The 18,780-nt window shown below is 35.4% G+C and overlaps 3 protein-coding genes across 3 annotated transcripts in view; 2 read left to right on the top strand and 1 right to left on the bottom strand.

The window, feature by feature from the left end:
• LOC134650606 (blood vessel epicardial substance-like) overlaps window positions 1-18,780 on the bottom strand; it is a 51,157-nt gene that overhangs the window by 8,658 nt on the left and 23,719 nt on the right. The window lies entirely within an intron of this gene.
• Window positions 13,033-14,839, top strand: LOC134650382 (caspase-6-like). The gene is made up of 4 exons (XM_063505336.1): window positions 13,033-13,232; window positions 13,565-13,743; window positions 14,087-14,259; window positions 14,455-14,839. The coding sequence occupies exons 1-4, from the start codon at window positions 13,073-13,075 to the stop codon at window positions 14,837-14,839; spliced, it is 897 nt and encodes a 298-aa protein (XP_063361406.1). The 5' UTR covers window positions 13,033-13,072.
• LOC134650381 (caspase-6-like) lies at window positions 15,443-18,550 on the top strand. The gene is made up of 4 exons (XM_063505335.1): window positions 15,443-16,136; window positions 16,475-16,653; window positions 17,087-17,247; window positions 18,334-18,550. Exons 1-4 carry the CDS (start codon window positions 15,443-15,445, stop codon window positions 18,548-18,550), a joined length of 1,251 nt encoding a protein of 416 aa, XP_063361405.1.

Below are 18,780 nucleotides of genomic sequence, written 5' to 3'. Positions count from 1 at the left end.
ACCTGAACAACGCGCGATTGGGCATAAAGGAGTATTATTCGAGACCCAATAGTATTACTTGAACAACGCGCGACTGAATGAAGCTGACGTTCGTACAATACACTTTATACACTTAATATAAATGTAATTAATTAGATATATATCAATATAATGAAATAAAAAAAGATTCATGTTTTTTTACATATAGCTGGTCAACCAAATCTTGTCAGTAAAATAAAGGCGCGAAATTCAAATTTTCTATGGGACGATATCCTTTCGCGCCTACATTTTTCAAATTTGCCGCCTTTTTCTACTGTCAAGATCTGGTTGACCATGTATAATTATATGTTCTGAAAATTAATTTTATTAATACAATTTCTCTTCAATTGGCATAATGCTGACAACAGTGACAACAGAATCCACATTGAAAAACATGGCAATTAAAAGTAAAACTTTTTTTATTCCCTTCCCGCCTTTTTTATTCAACATTTAAAGTGATTTATGTTTGTAAGTAATTGCCAAGAAAGCATAAGTTATTAAATAAAAATGAGTGATTCAGACGATTTTGGAGTTAATTTAACGCCACCAGATATCAAAGCAAAGGCATCCGTTGTAAGTGACAGGGCTATAACCGCGAAAATCGAATTTCGCAAATTGCGGGCATTTTTCTCTGTCACTCTAATTACGCCTGCACTGGAGTAAAAGAGAAAGATCCCCGCAATTTGCGAATTTCGGTTTTGGCGGTAGCCCCTCAGTATATTACCGGAAAAATCGAAAGCTCGGTACTCGTGCAAAATGACATACTTCTCGCACTTATATCGAAAACTACTATTTTTTGCCATTTTTTATATTGTGTACTTTTTTGCCACTTTTGTGTTATTTGTACTCAAATTCACGAGCTCTTTCGATCCTAATGAGATAAAATACCTCAATTCATGCTCAATTCACTCTTATCGTGCCTTCTAAAAATTTACGATACAAGTTGCATTGCAATAACTATAAAAAAGTAACTGATTTGACTAGTACGAAAATACCCTATTGTAACAATACAATGCGACGTTGTCGAGTTAAACTGGACTCGCTTCGCAGTAACTCATAGCAGTTTGGCAACGTCGCGTCGTGCTTTTATTTTTAAGCAACAGATTTGTACATGATTTGTACCATCTTAGTACCTATACATACAAAGATATGTTTTCATAACGTTCCTTTTCAACTTCTCCCATGGCAAAACCCGTACCTATCAAACCTGAAATTATTACACAAAAGCATTTAATGTTTGTTTTAATAAACTTTTTCTGTTATAATTAGAATAAATATATCTAATTTTGCGTATATTGACCAGGCAGGTGTTTGTATCACTAATTATGTGACCTATAAGTATAGACAGACAACAGCGTGCACAGAAACGTCAAAAACGGCATCAAGAGCATCAAGTAATGATTATTGCTATTTTAAAATTAGTCCCCTACTTCAGGGTAATGTTATACGCCTGTTCCTTAAAAAAGCAGAAATGGACACTGAGGCATAATTATCATTATTTTGGAATTTAAGTACTATATAATATTATTTGTAGTCTTTTGGAATATCATATTTTATTTGAACTAATAATATTGTATAATAATAAATCATAAAAGCTCTATTTAGGGACAAGAAAGAACTTTCAACGGCAACACTAAAAATTAACTGTCAAGTAGTCAAGTCGCCACAAAGCGACACCGCGTTTGTTGCCTTTGCTTTGTTTCTGTTTATACAAACTTTTTAATTTCATATTATAGCTTCATTTGAAATATAGTACAAGTACGTGAATAGAATACCTAGACGTGTCTTGCTTGGTGCAGTTGCGTAGGTATGCTAAAAGGAACGTTGGAAGACCGATGTGGCGCTTTAAAGACTGTGCTAAGCGTGATATGTGCCCAAAATATGGGAGGTCGTGCCGCTCACGCATCGGCCTCCACAGTCACCAAACCGTTGTCTAAACAGCAATGCATAAATCGTCTGCAATAGACGGAAAGACCTGTGATGATGACGTGAATTGCCGATGTAGTAACGGAACACTACTCATCGTAAGATCTACATATGAATCTGACAGTGTCTACTGTTTGCCAATAAATGATAAAAAATTAACACTTCAGGTAAGTTTGTTTTGAATACAAAGGTTAATTAAATAATTTATCACCACACCAACTGGTAAAGGCCCCCTTGATTGTTCAAATACTAATGAGAAAACTAAATTTACTTTTAAATGATGATTTTGAATTATAAATTCTTTATAATGTTCATGTGGATTTGATTTTTTGGTATTTTATAGTTGGTATTTTCCCTGCTTTGGCATGGTGATAAATTCTGTGTTTCATTAGGTGGCAATGTTTGTTTAACCCTCGTGCCTTGAATTCTCACAACGCTCAAGATTCCACTTCTCGAACCACTCGCTACGCTCATAGTTCAAATCTTCTGCTTGCTCTGGAATCAACATTAGCATGAGCGGTTAAACAACTGCTTTGCCCCCTTGCCCACTAATAACTATTGTCAAGTTTTATTTTAACCCCCCATGCTAATATTGATACCCGAGCAAGCGAAAGATTCCAAAGTATTTAGAGTTAGAGCAAGAAAATTCTGCAGCGATTTTGATAGCCCACGCAGTGCATCTGTTATTGATACATCATAATTTCAAAGACGTTGGACATTTAAAATAACACATGTACTGCGCAGGCGATCAATATCGCTGCAGACTTTTCTTGGTCTAAATCTATACAATGGTTAGTGTTTGCCACTTAATGCAAGTGAAAGTAAGCAAATGTATGTAATCAATTTGCAAACAGACTCCAATGTGAAGGCAATGTGACTTTATTGTGATATTATTACATTTTATATATAAAAAATATGTTTCTGATTTCAGGACCCAGCCTCTAGCCACTAGAAGTTACAATGTACTCGTATGCAACAAGAGAGTGAAGATGAAATAGTCAATGCATCTCTGTACAGTCGCCATCAGATATATCGGAACGGCCAAGGTGTGTGTGTGACAATAGAGGCGTGTTCAGATATTTGTGAGCGCCTTGGCCGCTCCGATATATCTGATGGCGACTGTACCACAAGTAAAATATTTTGAATGGAAGATGGTTGAGATTGATTCCTGTTTCAACGGACAGACACATGCTATGAAGATTCTCTTAAAAATAATAAAATACAATTAATAAATTCAATGTTTAACATGATAGTGACTTTATTTTGTCTACCCACTAACAACCAATTTGTTCAATGCTGGCGGGCAATGGGGCGGTAAACTTAAATATTTGATGTGGTATGAAGCTAAATGTTTTGAACATAATGGCAAGCCACTAAAAAGTTTTAATCCTAGATTAGCCATTAAACTGTGGCTACCAGTCTGATTTGTTAATTGTTATATAAGTACAGTCAGCGTCATATAGTAGGTAGCATCCAAAGTATTCAAATAGTTCGGTACACCATATTATTTGTATGGCGAACTGAACTATTTGAATACTTTGGATGCGACCTACTATACGACGCTGACTGTACTTAATTTAAACATATATAAATTGTATATTATTTCTACGGCCTCCTAGCTAGTCAGTAGTGACAGTGACCCTGCTCTGCTATGTGCTATGAAGTAGGAGGTCCTGGGTTCAAATCCTCATAGGACATTTATTTGTTTTTTAATTGTGTGTGTATATATTAATGGTCTATATCTATTCCCATCTGTCCACACCTCTTGTATGGCGGCGGGGACAAATGGGCCACCACCATGGGACACCATATTAATACACTTTTAGGGGGATCCGAACCTAGGACTTCCAGCTTTGATATGATCATAAAATATAAGATATGTATGTATTTACATTTACACATTGTATTATTGCTCTCATACATATAGGGATATTTTTTTAAATGTCGGATGTCTCTTCTCTTTTGAGCATGAATAGAAGCAGGGGATAACTGACAGAACGGGATAGTCTTATGTATCTTTCAGTAGGAGTAGCAGCGAAAGCGCTATTATTGTTTGTCCTTGTCACAGTCTCACATCTTGTTTTATTCCCCACCGTAAATTGACCACCGTGATTGGTCGAATTCATTTGTTGCCCACCATAACAAATAAATTCGACCAATCATAGCGGCGCAATGCGACGCTATGATTGGTCGAATTTATATGTTTTGTCCCTCACGGAGGCACGCGTACACCACTTCTATAGGATGCTACCTTCTATGCTTTTGAGCAAGTTTTTGTCACCTGCCCTGCTATTCAAACTGCTCAAGAATTTACAATGTTTTGTTACCAAGTAGGTCGCTTAGTGTAAGACTGTCCTAAAATATATGTATAGCTATATGAGGACAATTTTGCAATGCGTAAGGTTAAGTAAATTAATATACAAACAGCAACACTCCTAACTGTACATCGGTACAGTTAACACTTAACAGTGTGGGTGATGATACCATGTAGGTTTAATATATTTTAATTATTATCACGTTTCTAAGAACAATAGTACATTATTGTCGAGGTTCGGAAGTAGCTACTTGCAGGCTGAGGATTCGTTTTAAACGGACGACCTTGGGAGTCCGTTTAATTGAATCCGAAGCCAGCAAGTAGCCTTCCAGCCGAGTCATATATAGTGCTTTTCTCAAAAATGGTGCAAGAAATAGAAATATTTTACAGAAGCAACGTTCTAATTTTCACAGAGAAAAGTAAAACCATTAAAAAGATTTGCTTGCCGCCTTTAAAAAAAAATTGAAGTGTATTTTTCTGCTGAAAATACGCCAACGTATTTGAGACACCTAAATAGTCGCGGTACCAACATTATAATAATAATAAGTGCTGATCATCTGTTTGGCTGTTTAATGGACCTATGCATGCATTTGATAAGGCCATTTAAAGTTTTAAAAAGTTTGGAACTCGTTTAATAATGGAATTTGTATGCAACATTGCAGTCCCGAAATCGAGACTGCAATGTTTTTAATTTTTAGAATGACCATAAACTACACACTTCGCGACCTATTTTTTAACCGGCAACGTCGACTTTGCCGTCCATTTTTGAGATAAATTATATTATTACTTAATAATGTTGATATGATCATAAAGTATGAGGATTTACTACAGTGACATCTATTGATAGTCTTTCTCAAACAATCGAGCTATTTAGTGTGTTACAACGGCAAGAAACTAACTGTCTAGTAATGCGATAGATGGCGCTTAGAATAGTTCATGCCATTATTTAATAATTTTTTTCTGCGTCGATTTACTATGTGTAAATGGATGTTTTAAAAGGTTTTTGTTGTAATATGCTAAATAAATTAGAACTATACATGTTAATTTAAAAATTGGCAAGATTTGAAATAACACAAATATATATTTAGGCCCAATGGTGCTCTGAGTGACATCTCTTGAATTTTTGTGGAACTAAGCGAGGCTTGTATGGGCCGACTACTCTATACTATACTTACTTTATGGATCAATAGCAGTCTTTTCAACTTTTCAAAGTAACTTCACTTCAATAGATGCGTATACATATAGGGTTAATTTATTTATTTGTTTATTAAAATACATGCTATATATATCATATGATGTAAGTAAGTATAGCCCCACAAAACTCAATAATGGGTTTGTCTGTGGAATCATCTGTCTCGTCTACTTAACTAAAATCTTTGTTGGTAAATTTATGTAGTTTGAAAGTTACTAATCAATTCATCAATGTTAGTTCGCCAATGATTCAAATATTGTAACATTCATATACAACTATTCTCTGGCACAGACACTTTTTCAGTAGAAATAAGGTTTAATCTTCCATATAAAATGTGGATTTCGCGTTTTTCTACTGACAAGTTGGGTGAGTTTCAGTACCTATATACATATACTTGAAACCATAAACTACGCGGTGACCATAAACCGTATGTTGGTTTAAAAATAAAATGTCTTTCAATTGTATACCTTATGCTTAATGCAATAATGTACACCTTGGATGTAGTTATCAAATATAATGAACGCTGAAGAATGGACAAGTAATTCCCCTATTAAATTTCCGTGTAACACTTAAAAATAATCTTATCATTCACACTTTGAATGTAGCACTATCGATTTCACTGTCATAGCGACATTTTAATCAGAAGCAATTAATTCATTTGTTATCTTTGAAACAAGTGCATTAAAGCTAATGCACTTGTTTCAAAGATAACACCTGATAAGCATCAGTTGTTTTCCGCATTCAACGTAATACGGGTGTGGCTCGGTTGGAACATTTTTAAATTGAAAAGACCCTAATAAAAAAATGTTAATAATAATAACGACAAAAATGATTCCATCAAAATAACGTTTAGTACGTGAGGTAACTTAACCATACGTTGCAGCATTGTTGTATTTGTAATTGTATTAGGTACGTATTAAAAATGAAATATGAGTCAAGCATTCAACGTAAGCCTGGAAGCATCTCTATTTGGATCTTCTGATGAAGATTCTAATTCCGATTCGAACACAATAAATAAAGCTGACATAAATACTGTGGGTGCTTGTTCACAACCAGATAATACATTAGAAGATCTCGACAACGACAAAGGGCGTTATGAACCTAGAAAATTCCAATCATGGCAAATAAGAAGAAAGGGATACTATGCACCTAGAAGATTTGAATCATGGCATGGAACGACTGATAACGATAACGAGAAATTATCAGAACTTGAGAAAGAACATAATATATATGACACATATTGATTACAGTTACACTCATCCGTTGCATTAGAAAAACTTGGACTTTATTTCTATGAATCCCAAAAATTATTATATGTTGGTCATTAAAAACTGGTTTGAGGCTAATGGTATAATACGAGGGGTATTCAAAATATTCTCGGTATGAGAATGAAAACAAACAAGTACGAAAAGTTTGATATTTTTATTTTTCAATATACTCCCCCCCTATGTTCATACACTTAAAAGATCGATCAATTATTTTTTTTAATCCCTCGTAAAAATATTTTTTATCTTTCGTGTAAAAATGCTCCTCCACTGCCGCCTTCAATGCTTCATCGTCAGAAAATTTATTTCCACGCAGATCCTTTTTAAGATTGGGGAGCAAAAAGAAGTCGCTGAGGGCTAAGTCCGGACTATACGGTGGGTGAGTAACAGTTTTAAACCCACATTCAACAATAGCTGCCTTGGCAATATGAGCAGTATGGACGGGGGCGTTGTCATGCAGAAGCAGAATACCTTTGGTTAACTTTCCTCGCCTCTTTTCTTTAATTACATCCTTTAATTGACGTAGAATGTTAGCGTAGTACTGTCCTGTGATATTTACACCTTTTTCTTTATAATCGATTAGTAATACTCCTTCACAATCCCAAAATATCGTGGCCATGACCTTGCCAGCTGAAGGGATGACCTTGAACTTCTTGGGATGAGCTGAACCCTTAATGTGCCACTGCATGGACTCTTGTTTACTCTCTGGGTCATAATGATGAACCCAGGTTTCATCTCCAGTAACTATTCTTTGCAGCACCTCATCAGGATTTTCACCGCACAGGTCAATAAAATCGGAACAACAAGCTACACGCATGTCTTTTTGAAGCCGAGTCAGCATTCGCGGAACCCATCTTGCACTTACTTTTGACATATTAAGATGGTCATGTATAATATCATGTACGGTACCAATAGAGAGATTGGTTACTTGTGCTATAGATTTTACCTTCACTCGACCATCTTCCAATATAAGTTTTTCCACTTTATCAATATTTTCTTGTGAAGTAGCTACTACAGGCCGGCCAGGTCTAGGGTCATCTTCAATACTCTCCCTTCCGCGTTTAAACTCGCTTGACCACTTTTGAATGGTAGATAAAGAAGGAGCAGACTCACGGTAAACACAATCCATTTCCTCTTTTATGGTTTTTTGATTTTTACCCTGTTTTGTCAAGAATTTTATCACGCATCGATGTTCTAATTTAGTTAACATTGTCAATTCGCACATGATGTTCATGTTTGTTCAGCAATTGCAGAAAAACAAAAGACCATCTCGGTTCGAATTATACTTTTTTTTAATGTCAATGAATAAACCTTAGCGGCCAGTAACGAAAGAAATTTTAGAAGAGGTCGTAAGATATCAATACCGAGAATATTTTGAACGCCCCTCGTACTTAACACAAACAGAACCACCATATTGAACTACACTGGCAATGAGAAAAATGAATCCAGAACTACATTTTTGGGATACGAAATAGACAGTAAAATTGGTCATAAATACCACATCGACAAGATTTGCAAGAAGATTTCTAAAGGAAATTATGCACTGTTGAAACTTAAACCATTACTAAATAAACAGTCATTATTATCTGTATATCACGCATATATTCAAGCAAACATAAATTATGCGATTAGTATATGGGGAAATGGAGGACATATTGAGAGAGCATTAAAATTACAAAAGCGATCAATCAGAATATTAAATAACTTACGTAAGCCTCAATCTGCTAAAATATATTTTGCAAAAGACCGGATACTGACCGTTATCTCACTTTTTATATACAACAGTCTTCTAGAAATACACAAAGATAAGAGTAATTTTAAACAAAAGAAAGATATTCATAGATATAATACGAGGAATAAAGAACAGTTATGTATGCCTAAATCGAGAACAAAGAGATTATACAAGCAAAGAAAGTCTATTAAAATTTATCTACACAACATGCTACCTACAGATATAACTAGTTTACCAGAGAAGGACTTTAAGAAAGAAATCAAGAGAAGTTTAGTGAATTAATTTTGAAAAAGAAGTGTCTGAAATATTATTAATATAATCTTTGAATAAACTGTAATGTATGACGTGCTAAATGTAATGTATATTACATGGTCAATAAATTATCTTATCTTATCTTATCTAAACTACCAAAACAAACAAATGAACATAAACTACTAGAAGTTGAGAAAAAAATGATCTCAGAAACTGATTTTGTTGAAGAAAAAACACCTCATGAGGTTGCTATAGAAGCGTTTGATGAACATTTTTTTGGAAAAACACAAAAAGAACCTTTCAAAGACAGTAGAGGTTTATGAAGCCCGAAACTTATTTGTTTCAAGTCCGAAACTATCGCAACGTACAAATGATAAAAAACAACCAACAAAATATGAAAAACAGATTACTACACAGGCTGACGACACCGAGAAAACGACTCATGATAAGTTTGATAGAAATAAGTTTAAAAGAACCCTAATCAAAACTTATCATGATACATTAGGTATACCCGATAGAAGCAATACATCTAAGCCAGATTTAGAGTTAACAACGTACGAATTAGAGAAATTCGAAAGAAATGATATGATTATTTTCAATCATGAAAACTTTATAAGCGAAACGAAAAGACAAGGCACAGCTTTAGATGTAGCTGCATTAGAAACTACATTTAAACAATTTCGATTTGATGTGATCACTCACAATGATCTAACAGAAAACGATTTGTTTATAGAATTGAAAAAATTTAAGTACCTAATTATGTAATTATGTTGATACTTTTTAGTAAAACGTTAATAATGATCCAGGACAGCAAAACGCATAAGTGTTGTTAACAACATAATTATAATCATGTGTGGCTTCTAACGTTACATGATGACGTCACGATGTATTGCCATTTTCTATGAAGCGTTTCGTCAGCAAAGTGCGGGTGCCAGACTTCGACCATCATTTGTGACATTTTTATTGCTTTAAGACAATGGGTCCCATACAGACATTTAATTCTCAAAACAAACCTGATTGACAGATACCATTCATAAAAAAATGTCAAATACCCTATTGCTAAATAAAATTTGTTTAACTTTTCAAACTTGTTTGTGCATTACAGTTAGCAGAAGGGACTTTAGTGCCAGCGGCTGTCTTTGCGTGGCGATCCTGACTCACGGGCAAGACCACGGCTATCTGAGGGATTTGACACATCAGTCTTGCCAGTTAAAGGGTTAAATTTATCATGTAATAAAATATTACAAACAAATGATGACAGGTTGTTTGGTGTTACCGACCCTTACCAATTCGAACAATGCATATAAGCAGTCACAGCGCAGCGGGACGATAGCAGTGTCAAAATTAACGTTTTTTGGTTGAAGAAATGTCACTCTTGTCACTAACAGATCGGTATTGTACCGCTGTCACTTCTTAAGTATAAGCATTGTTCGAATCGGGCCGCTAGAGACAAAAAAAGTGTCAGTAATATAATAAATAAAAAGACTCACGACCCGGTTGTCGACTTATTTTTTTTTAATTTATACGAAGTCCATAAATACCCAAATAAATACTTCAAAATTAACACTAATTGTAACATGGCTGGCAGATTCTTGTGTTGAGTATTATAAACCGGTAGTTACATAAATAAGTAGGTACCTAAATTTTTAGCTTTCATTCACAACTTCGACCACCTCCTTAGTCCAATTCGACAGTTCATAAAGCTTATTCACATTTTACATATATATAGATGGGAACCTTAGAGGATATAACCTAACGGAGTAGCCATTAACAGGTGTTCCCCTCTGTCGAAAATAGGCGGCCATTGGTCATACACAATGTATGGACTGACGTTTATCTGACATGGCTATTTTTACGTTACGTATACATTTGGCGTGTCATTCCCCCGCAAAAATCGGCGACTGTTTTGGCGTCTCCGTTTGGTTACATCCTCCAAGGTGGGAACATTTAAATAGGTATATGGTCAGTGAAAAGGATTTCTTTTTCTACTTGGATTATTAAAATATCTCGTGAATGGCAGCTACTGGGTTCTACGCTACGCAAAACAAGATACGCCCTTTTAAGACAGGTTAATTTTCTCTAATAATTAACCAGTAGGTATCATTTTGCAGTGATGCAAAGTTTTCCTTGATTTCAGGCTCAATAAAAGCAGGTCACACAAAGTTGTTGGTAAAACGACCAAAGTTTTTAACGAACTTAAACATTTTATAACACTTTCCTTTACTGCCCGTAATAAGTCTGGTCTACGTGGCTATGCAACTTTTTGGTTTCAGCAAAATGATAAATTACGTTACCAATTTGATTTGTTTGAAAAACGTTAAATGTCGCGGTTTATATAGGTTAAAAAACAAAATGGACAAAACGGGTCATGTGTCACTTTCGCACTTACATACTTGTTAGAATGTGACAGCCAGGTAATTCCCCTATCAATTTTAATACTATCTAATCATTCGCGCTTCGAATGTAGGCTACATAAGTATCTATACCTAACACTGAAAGTTCCTGGAACAAAAAGAGCGATATAATCTATAAAAAAATTACTCTTCATATTTTTTTGGAAATATGTAAATATGTCATACGATGAAGGAAAACATCGTGAGGAAACCGGACTAATCCCGATACGGGCCTAGTTTACCCTCTGGGTTGGAAGGTCAGATGGCAGTCGCTTTCGTAAAACTAGTGCCCACGCCAATTACTGGGATTAGTTGCCAAGCGGACCCCAGGCTCCCATGAGCCGTGGCAAAATGCCGGGACAACGCGAGGAAGATGATGATGATGTCATACGGTTATTATTTGCAGATTCACTGACTTAAACTTTCACGATTTTTACACATTATTAAATTGTACAACGATTGTCTTCTCCGAGACCACGGGGAAAACGCCGTCCTCGAAACGTCGGAGGTAAATCTTAAAAACTTAGATACGCGATTAAGTCCCGTTGTACAATTTAATAATATTTGCAGATTGCTGACAAGTTGAAATTTGTATTTTGAGTTTTATTCTAATTTTAACCCGAGTAATTTTTCGTATTATAATTTTACTTATATGATTTTCATTACGGGCTCAGCCAAGAATAGAGATACAATAGACTTCATTTATAATGAAGCCACTTGGTACAGGAGAAGGAGAACTGTCTCGTAAAACGGTTCACACTGAGAACTTAATTAAATTGTATTTTTGTTTTTAAAGGATGAACATACAGAAGCAAAGCTCAAAAGTTTACATCGAAGTTGTGCAAAAAATAAAAAATATCTTATCTTCTCTCATGAATTTCATACAAAACCTCTACACCATTTTAGGGTGTTTTATCCTAATGAAAATGCGTACGCGTGATCAGAATGGGTTAAAAAGCACGCGTTAACATAAATAGTAATGGTCCAATAAATTGAGTCTTCCATATTTTTAAAACTTTCAGTTTGCCCCACGTACTTCCGATTTCTTGGCAATTTAATAATAACTGACTAATACACTTGTTATCTTTGATACAAGCGTATCTTATCTTTCTTTGTTGTCCGCATTCAATACATTGTATACGCGTGCGTGGCTCAGTTGCAACGTTTAAAAAAAATACATTATTGAAAGTAATTTTCGTTATACATTAACAAGTGCAGAAATGATTCCATTAAAATTAAAATAAACGTTTAGTTATTATTTACGTAACGTAACTTAACCCAATGTCACGCATTGTTGTATTTGTAGTTGTAGATTCGCACCGAAAGTGAAATATGAGTCAAGCATTCAATGTGAGCCTAGAAGCATCTCTATCATCTGATGATGATTGTAGTTTCACTTCGAAAAAAATATACAAAGCTGACATAAATACATTGGACGCCTGTGTACAACCAGATAATATATTAGAAGATCTCGTAATACAAGAAGGGCTTTATGAATCTAGAAAATATCAATCATGGCAAAGAAGAAGAAAGGGATACTACGCACCTAGAAGATTTGAATCGAGGCAAGGCATCACTGATATAGACCACGGGGAACTAGTAGAACTTCAAAAACCACTAGAAGTTAAGAACAAAATTACAACAGAGACTGATTCCGTTATAGAAAAACAACCTCATGAGCTTGCTATAAAATCATTTGAAGAACGTTTTTTTGCAAACACTCAAGCAGAGTCTATTAATGACATTTTACCACTTGGAACGAATAAAAAACAGCCAGCAGAATCTGAAAAGCAGCTTACTTCAGAGACTGGTTACGACAGCAAGAAAGAGTCAGATGATGAGTATATAAGAAATCTGCTTAAAAAAAATCCGGAAAACAAAACGTATAATGATTCACTAAGTGTACCCGAAAAAAGCAACTCGTATGAGCCATTTTTAGAATTAACAACGTATGAATTAGAGAAATACACAAGAAATGATATGATTATTTTTAATCATGAAAAGTTTATGAATGGACCGAAAAGACGAGGCACAGCTTTGGATGTCGCTGCATTAGAAACTACATTTAAACAATTTCGATTTGATGTAACCACTTATAATGATCTAACAGAAAAAGATTTGTTTACCGAATTGAAAAAATGTAAGTAACGATGCTGGTACATACTTAAATTTTAGTATTAGACAGGACATTAAAACGCAAAAGCGTTGCTAACAAATAAAATAAATTAAAAAATAAAGATAAAATAAAGAGATGGCAATCTTATACATAGTCAACTTTTCTAATAAGAAAATGTCCGTCACCTTTTATTTTAACTGTACAATTCCTAAAGTGGGTCAGGTAATTATTTACAAGGAATTAATTAACGTGCTTATATTTTTTGAAATATAATTTTTACAAATATACTCGACCAATTAAGCCGATCACTACTTGTCAATCGTATATAACTTTTAAGCCTGTTTTGTGCATTTCAGTCAGCAGCAGGGACTTCAGTACCAGCGGCTGTCTTTGCGTGGCGATCCTGACTCACGGACATGACCACGGGTATCTGAGGGCATTTGACACACGTTACTGCGAAAGAGATGTGATCGCCTGCTTTGACGCTCGTCTCAATCCCAGCTTGGTAGCTAAACCAATCATATTCTTAATTCAGGTAAGGATATTACGCTTTAGCGTTAGTATTTAGCCTTCATCCGAATATGTAGCATCAGTCAGTTTAGCCTGGCGTCGTGGTCTAGTTGGACTTTACGACTTTACGATGGCTAAAACATGCCAGTATGCTTACCATGAGTTTTAAGCGGCCTTAAAATCTAGCGACTGCTTCTATTCGAACGCAGTGTATCTCGCTTGCAGCAATGTCAGTACAAGGGAAAAGCATTGTGACTATTATGAGGTAGCTAACGCCAAGATCGTGCTTTTAGCTGGCAAAATCGCTCATCCACGAATTGCCGTTTCCTGTTCATTGCAATTATGTATACTTACTATTATTTTTGCAGGCATGCCGGGGTCGACAACCGGCTTCAGTTGTAGAAGCGCGAACCATAAATGTAGATGAACCTATTCAGACTGTGGAACTAGATGCTGTGTTACCATCAGAGAAATATCGCAGGCCCATGGACTCGGATATAATCATGTTTCACAGCTCTTTCTTTGGAAGAGCCTCTATCAGGTCAGTTTTACAGTAGATACTTGTCTTTCGAAAACATAACGCGTCGCGTGTGCATACAAGTGGGAGTCCGTTTCTAACAAAAGCTGTCAAAAAGTGCCACCCGCTTGTATTACAAGTTACAAGCTTTTTAGAAACGGGCCCCTGAGCTGTGTTACACTGAGGACTAATCATGATTTAAAATAATTTAATTTTCAGAGTGGTTGAAGAGGGCACGTGGTTCATACAAACGCTTTGTGTGCAGATGAGACTGCACGCCGTCACAGACCACTTCGAGAAATTGTGCCGAAGGGTTCGGACCATCGTGGCTCACATGGAGTATGAGGGGGCAAAGCAAATGCCAGTAGTTACCTCAACATTACTCAAAAAGCTATATCTTAAGAAAACACTTTCTAGTTTAGATAAATCTGAAAAATCTAAAGAGCAAATGTGGAAAAACGCGCTGATGAAAAGTTTGTCTCGTATGCCTCGGCGTAGAAAAAAATTCGATCGAATTAGTTTACTGAAAGCGCCTCAAGGAAGTTCTCCGACGGTAATAGGGGTGTATACAGATAAGTACCAAACTTTACATGTTACATATTAGGAAGAAGAAATGAATGTAACTAATTTACTATAAGAGGAGAGGTTTGAGCTACTTTGAGTTTACATTCATTTTTTAATTTACACACACCTACACATTTTGACTTTACACATACTTAATATTCATTTTATAACTAATAATTATGCTTTTATTGTTAAACATTTGTAGCTACTTGGTTATGATACTGTTGTTATATGAACATACTTAATCATTATTGTCATAAAGCTAGAAAGAGCCATTTACCTGCTAAGTTTCTTTATAACACTTGAGAATATCTTATCACGATTTAAACATAACACTGCCCATTTTAATTCTAAAAACAGTATTTCAATAATAAAAGTCTGTTATCATTCGATAAAGGCGTATCTTATCTTCAATTGTCGTCCGTATTCAATAGAATGCATACGCGTACTGTGTGATTTGGTTGTAACATTTAAAATAAACAAACACCTTTTGAAAAAAGTAACTCGTCATAATAATTATACTAACATCTGCTACCTACAGACATGGTTCAATAGAATAATAAATAGTTCACTTATTATCTATGGAACGTAAATTAACGTCAAATACTGTTGTCTTAATTATTGTGCGTATTTAAAGTGAAATATGAGTCAAGCATTCAATTTGAGCCTGGAAGAATCTCCATCATCTGATAAAGATTTTAGTACCGGTTTGAAAAAAAATAACAATGCTGATACTAATACTGTTGACAACACAAGTCCTACGTTAGAAGATTCCGCCACCGACAAAGGGGTTTATGGACCTAGGAAATCGTTTGATGACCGTTGTTTTGGGACAGTTCAAACAGAATCTATCGAAGACAAAAGTAACATTGTACCACTTGGAATGAACATAGGAGATAATGAAGCCCAAAATGTATTCCCTGTCAACTCTAAACTATTGCAAGGAACACATGATCAAGAAGAACCCTCAGAAGCAGCTGAACCGCAACATGAGACAGATGATGGTTATGAAAACACAAAAATTGTTGATAACAAGTTTGATAAAAATAAGTTTGAAGAAGTTTTTCAAAGAGCTCTAAATGAATATTACAAGGACGTATTACATATAAATGAAAGCAACATTCAGTCAGATTTAGAGTCAGCAACGTACGAATTGGAGAAATTCGAAAGAAATGATATGATTATTTTCAATCATGAAAACTTTATGAGCGAACGGAAAAGACGAGGTACATCTTTAGATGTAGCAGCATTAGAAAATACTTTTAAGCAATATCGATTTCATGTGACTACTTACAACGATCTAACAGAGAATAATTTATTCGTTGAACTGAAAAAATGTAAGTACTTATCAAATCGACGTTGGTAAATCTTAATGATTAGTGAAACGTTTAGTGACATTCTTATATGTTTTAATGAAAGTTGATAGAATAACATCTGTAAAACACTGTTCGTACAAATTTACTGAGAAACAAACAGTTTAAAAAAACATATTATTATCAACTTAGCTAATAATAGCAACAAATTGATTTCGTAATATACCTATAGTTTCCTAATTTACAAATATATTATTTTCTTCATTGTACCTAGCAATGAAGAAAATAATAAATTGATTTATTGCCTAATAGCTTATGGAAATCCCATTATCAAAATGTTATGAATTTTTCTTTAATTTCAGTTAGCAGAAGGGACTTCAGTGGCAGCGGCTGTATCTGTGTGGCGATCCTGACCCACGGGCACGACCACGGCTATTTGAGAGCGTATGACACGCGTTACTGGGAGAGAGACCTCATAGCCTGCTTTGACGCACGTTCAAATCCCAGCTTGGTGGCTAAACCAATCATATTCTTAATTCAGGTGAGAATGTCATAAACCAAACCAATGGAAAACGGCTTTCAGTTCACGCCCTGCAATCCCTGCATTGTGGGCCGGTCAGATTTGAAAATCAGAAATTGCATGGCCTGTCTAGACAAAAACACAACAGGATATCGATTTAAGTAAATTTGAGTCTAACTTCACATAAATATAAGTTATAGTTATTTTATAGATATACGAGTAGTTTATTTTACTATCAAATAAAAAATACCTTGCCTAGTATGTCAGTGAGAATTCGTCATATAAGCAAATCAAATAATTTGAGACTTAGTCATCATTAGGTTGTCCCGTATAACTATTATGTTTGAATCTAAGTAATAATTACATTTACACAAGTTTAAGTTATAATAAATACATTTAACAACTTACACTCTTTAGATAAATGTTATACCTTAATACTAGAAATTTGTTGTAGGCTTGTCGGGGCCACCAGCCAGCTGCGGTTGTGGAGGGTGCACCTAAACCTGTTCAAACTGTCGAACTAGACGCAATAGTACCATTAGATAAATATCGGAGGCCCATGGACTCAGATATAATCATGTTTCATAGCTCTTTCTTTGGACGAGCTTCTATCAGGTGAGTATCATCACTAAATAGTATAAAACAAAGTCGCTTCCCTGTCTGTCTCTCTGTATGTATGCTTAGATCTTTCAAACTACGCAACGGATTTTGATGCGGTTTTTTTTAATAGATAAAGTGATTCAAGAGGAAGGTTTATGTATAAATTGTTAACCCGTGCGAAGCCGGGCAGGTCGGACGTTACAAATATACATAGCTGCTTGTCTTTTGAAATCATGACGCGACGCACTCACTAATATATTATAGTAAATTGAGTGGTGATTCGAGCAGCGCGAGGGCCTACCACGAATCAATTCGTTCTTTCGTTCCTCTGTTTGCTTCTCTATCCTTCAAATATACAAGAGCGATTGAGAGGGAAATAGACGAACGGAAGAACGAACTGGTTTGTAGTAGGGCGTGCTACGCCGCGGCCATATTTAACTGCGAGCGGCCGCCTCAATGCGTAAATAATATTTTCACCTCCCCGCAAAATTCAGCAGAGATTTTTGTACGCAAATACGACATACAAGGCTACTCCAGTTGGTTCTCAGCTTCATGTGGTCATATACAGTGTGGAAAGATAAGTCGGGCCCTGGAGGGAAACTACCTTAAATCCTTAAGCTGGCTCATTTTACTTAAAGGAGACATTCCTTTATTTTTAAAAAGAAACAAAACTGCATTCAAATATTTTCTAAAACTCGCTTGCCTCGCCCGGGACTCGAACCGACTAAAAATTCCAAAAAATTAAATTTCGCAATTTTATTCTACTAGTCGATACAGTTCATGTTAATGATAACATTTCTCCAAGAAACAGGTCTTAAACTCGTCTGTCGTATAAAATATCCATAAAATGTAATATTTAGTACTCAAGATTTTTTTAGACAAGCCAAATTGAAGAAAAAAAGAAAAATACTTTGAATGCAGTTTTGTTTCTTTTTAAAAATAAAGGAATGTCTGCATTAAGTAAAATGAGCCAGCTTAAGGATTTAAGGTAGTTTCCCTCCAGGGCCCGACTTATCTTTCCACACTGTATAGGTAACGAACATTATTATGTCAATATCCAGTTTGTCATCTATAGATAACATTGTCAAAAATATGTTTCAGGGTGGTTGAAGAGGGCACGTGGTTCATACAAACGCTTTGCAAGCAAATAAGATTGCACGCCGCCACAGACCACTTTGAGAAGTTGTGCAGGAGGGTTCGGAGCATCGTGGCTCAAATGGAATATGAAGGGGCAAAACAAATGCCAGTAGTTACATCAACATTACTCAAAAAGCTATATCTGAAGAAGACATCGTCTAATAACTGTACTGTGACATAGGTACAGTCGCCATCAGATATATCGGAGCGGCCGAGGTGCTCAAAATATCTGAACACGCACTCTAACGCCTGGACAATGGACGCGTGTTCAGATATTTGTGAGCAACTTGGCCGCTCCGATATATTTTGACAATTTGTTACGGTTTAGATCTTGTTTTGATATGACTTCGAAGATCGCTGACACTGTACACCAGTGCTTACACTGTAAGTATGCGAAATGCAGTGCAAGTC

Source organism: Cydia amplana, chromosome 8 (genome assembly GCF_948474715.1).
Source record: "Cydia amplana chromosome 8, ilCydAmpl1.1, whole genome shotgun sequence".
NCBI lineage: Eukaryota > Metazoa > Arthropoda > Insecta > Lepidoptera > Tortricidae > Cydia > Cydia amplana.
Note: the sequence above shows the minus strand (reverse complement) of the source record. Positions and strands in the feature narration are given on the sequence as shown.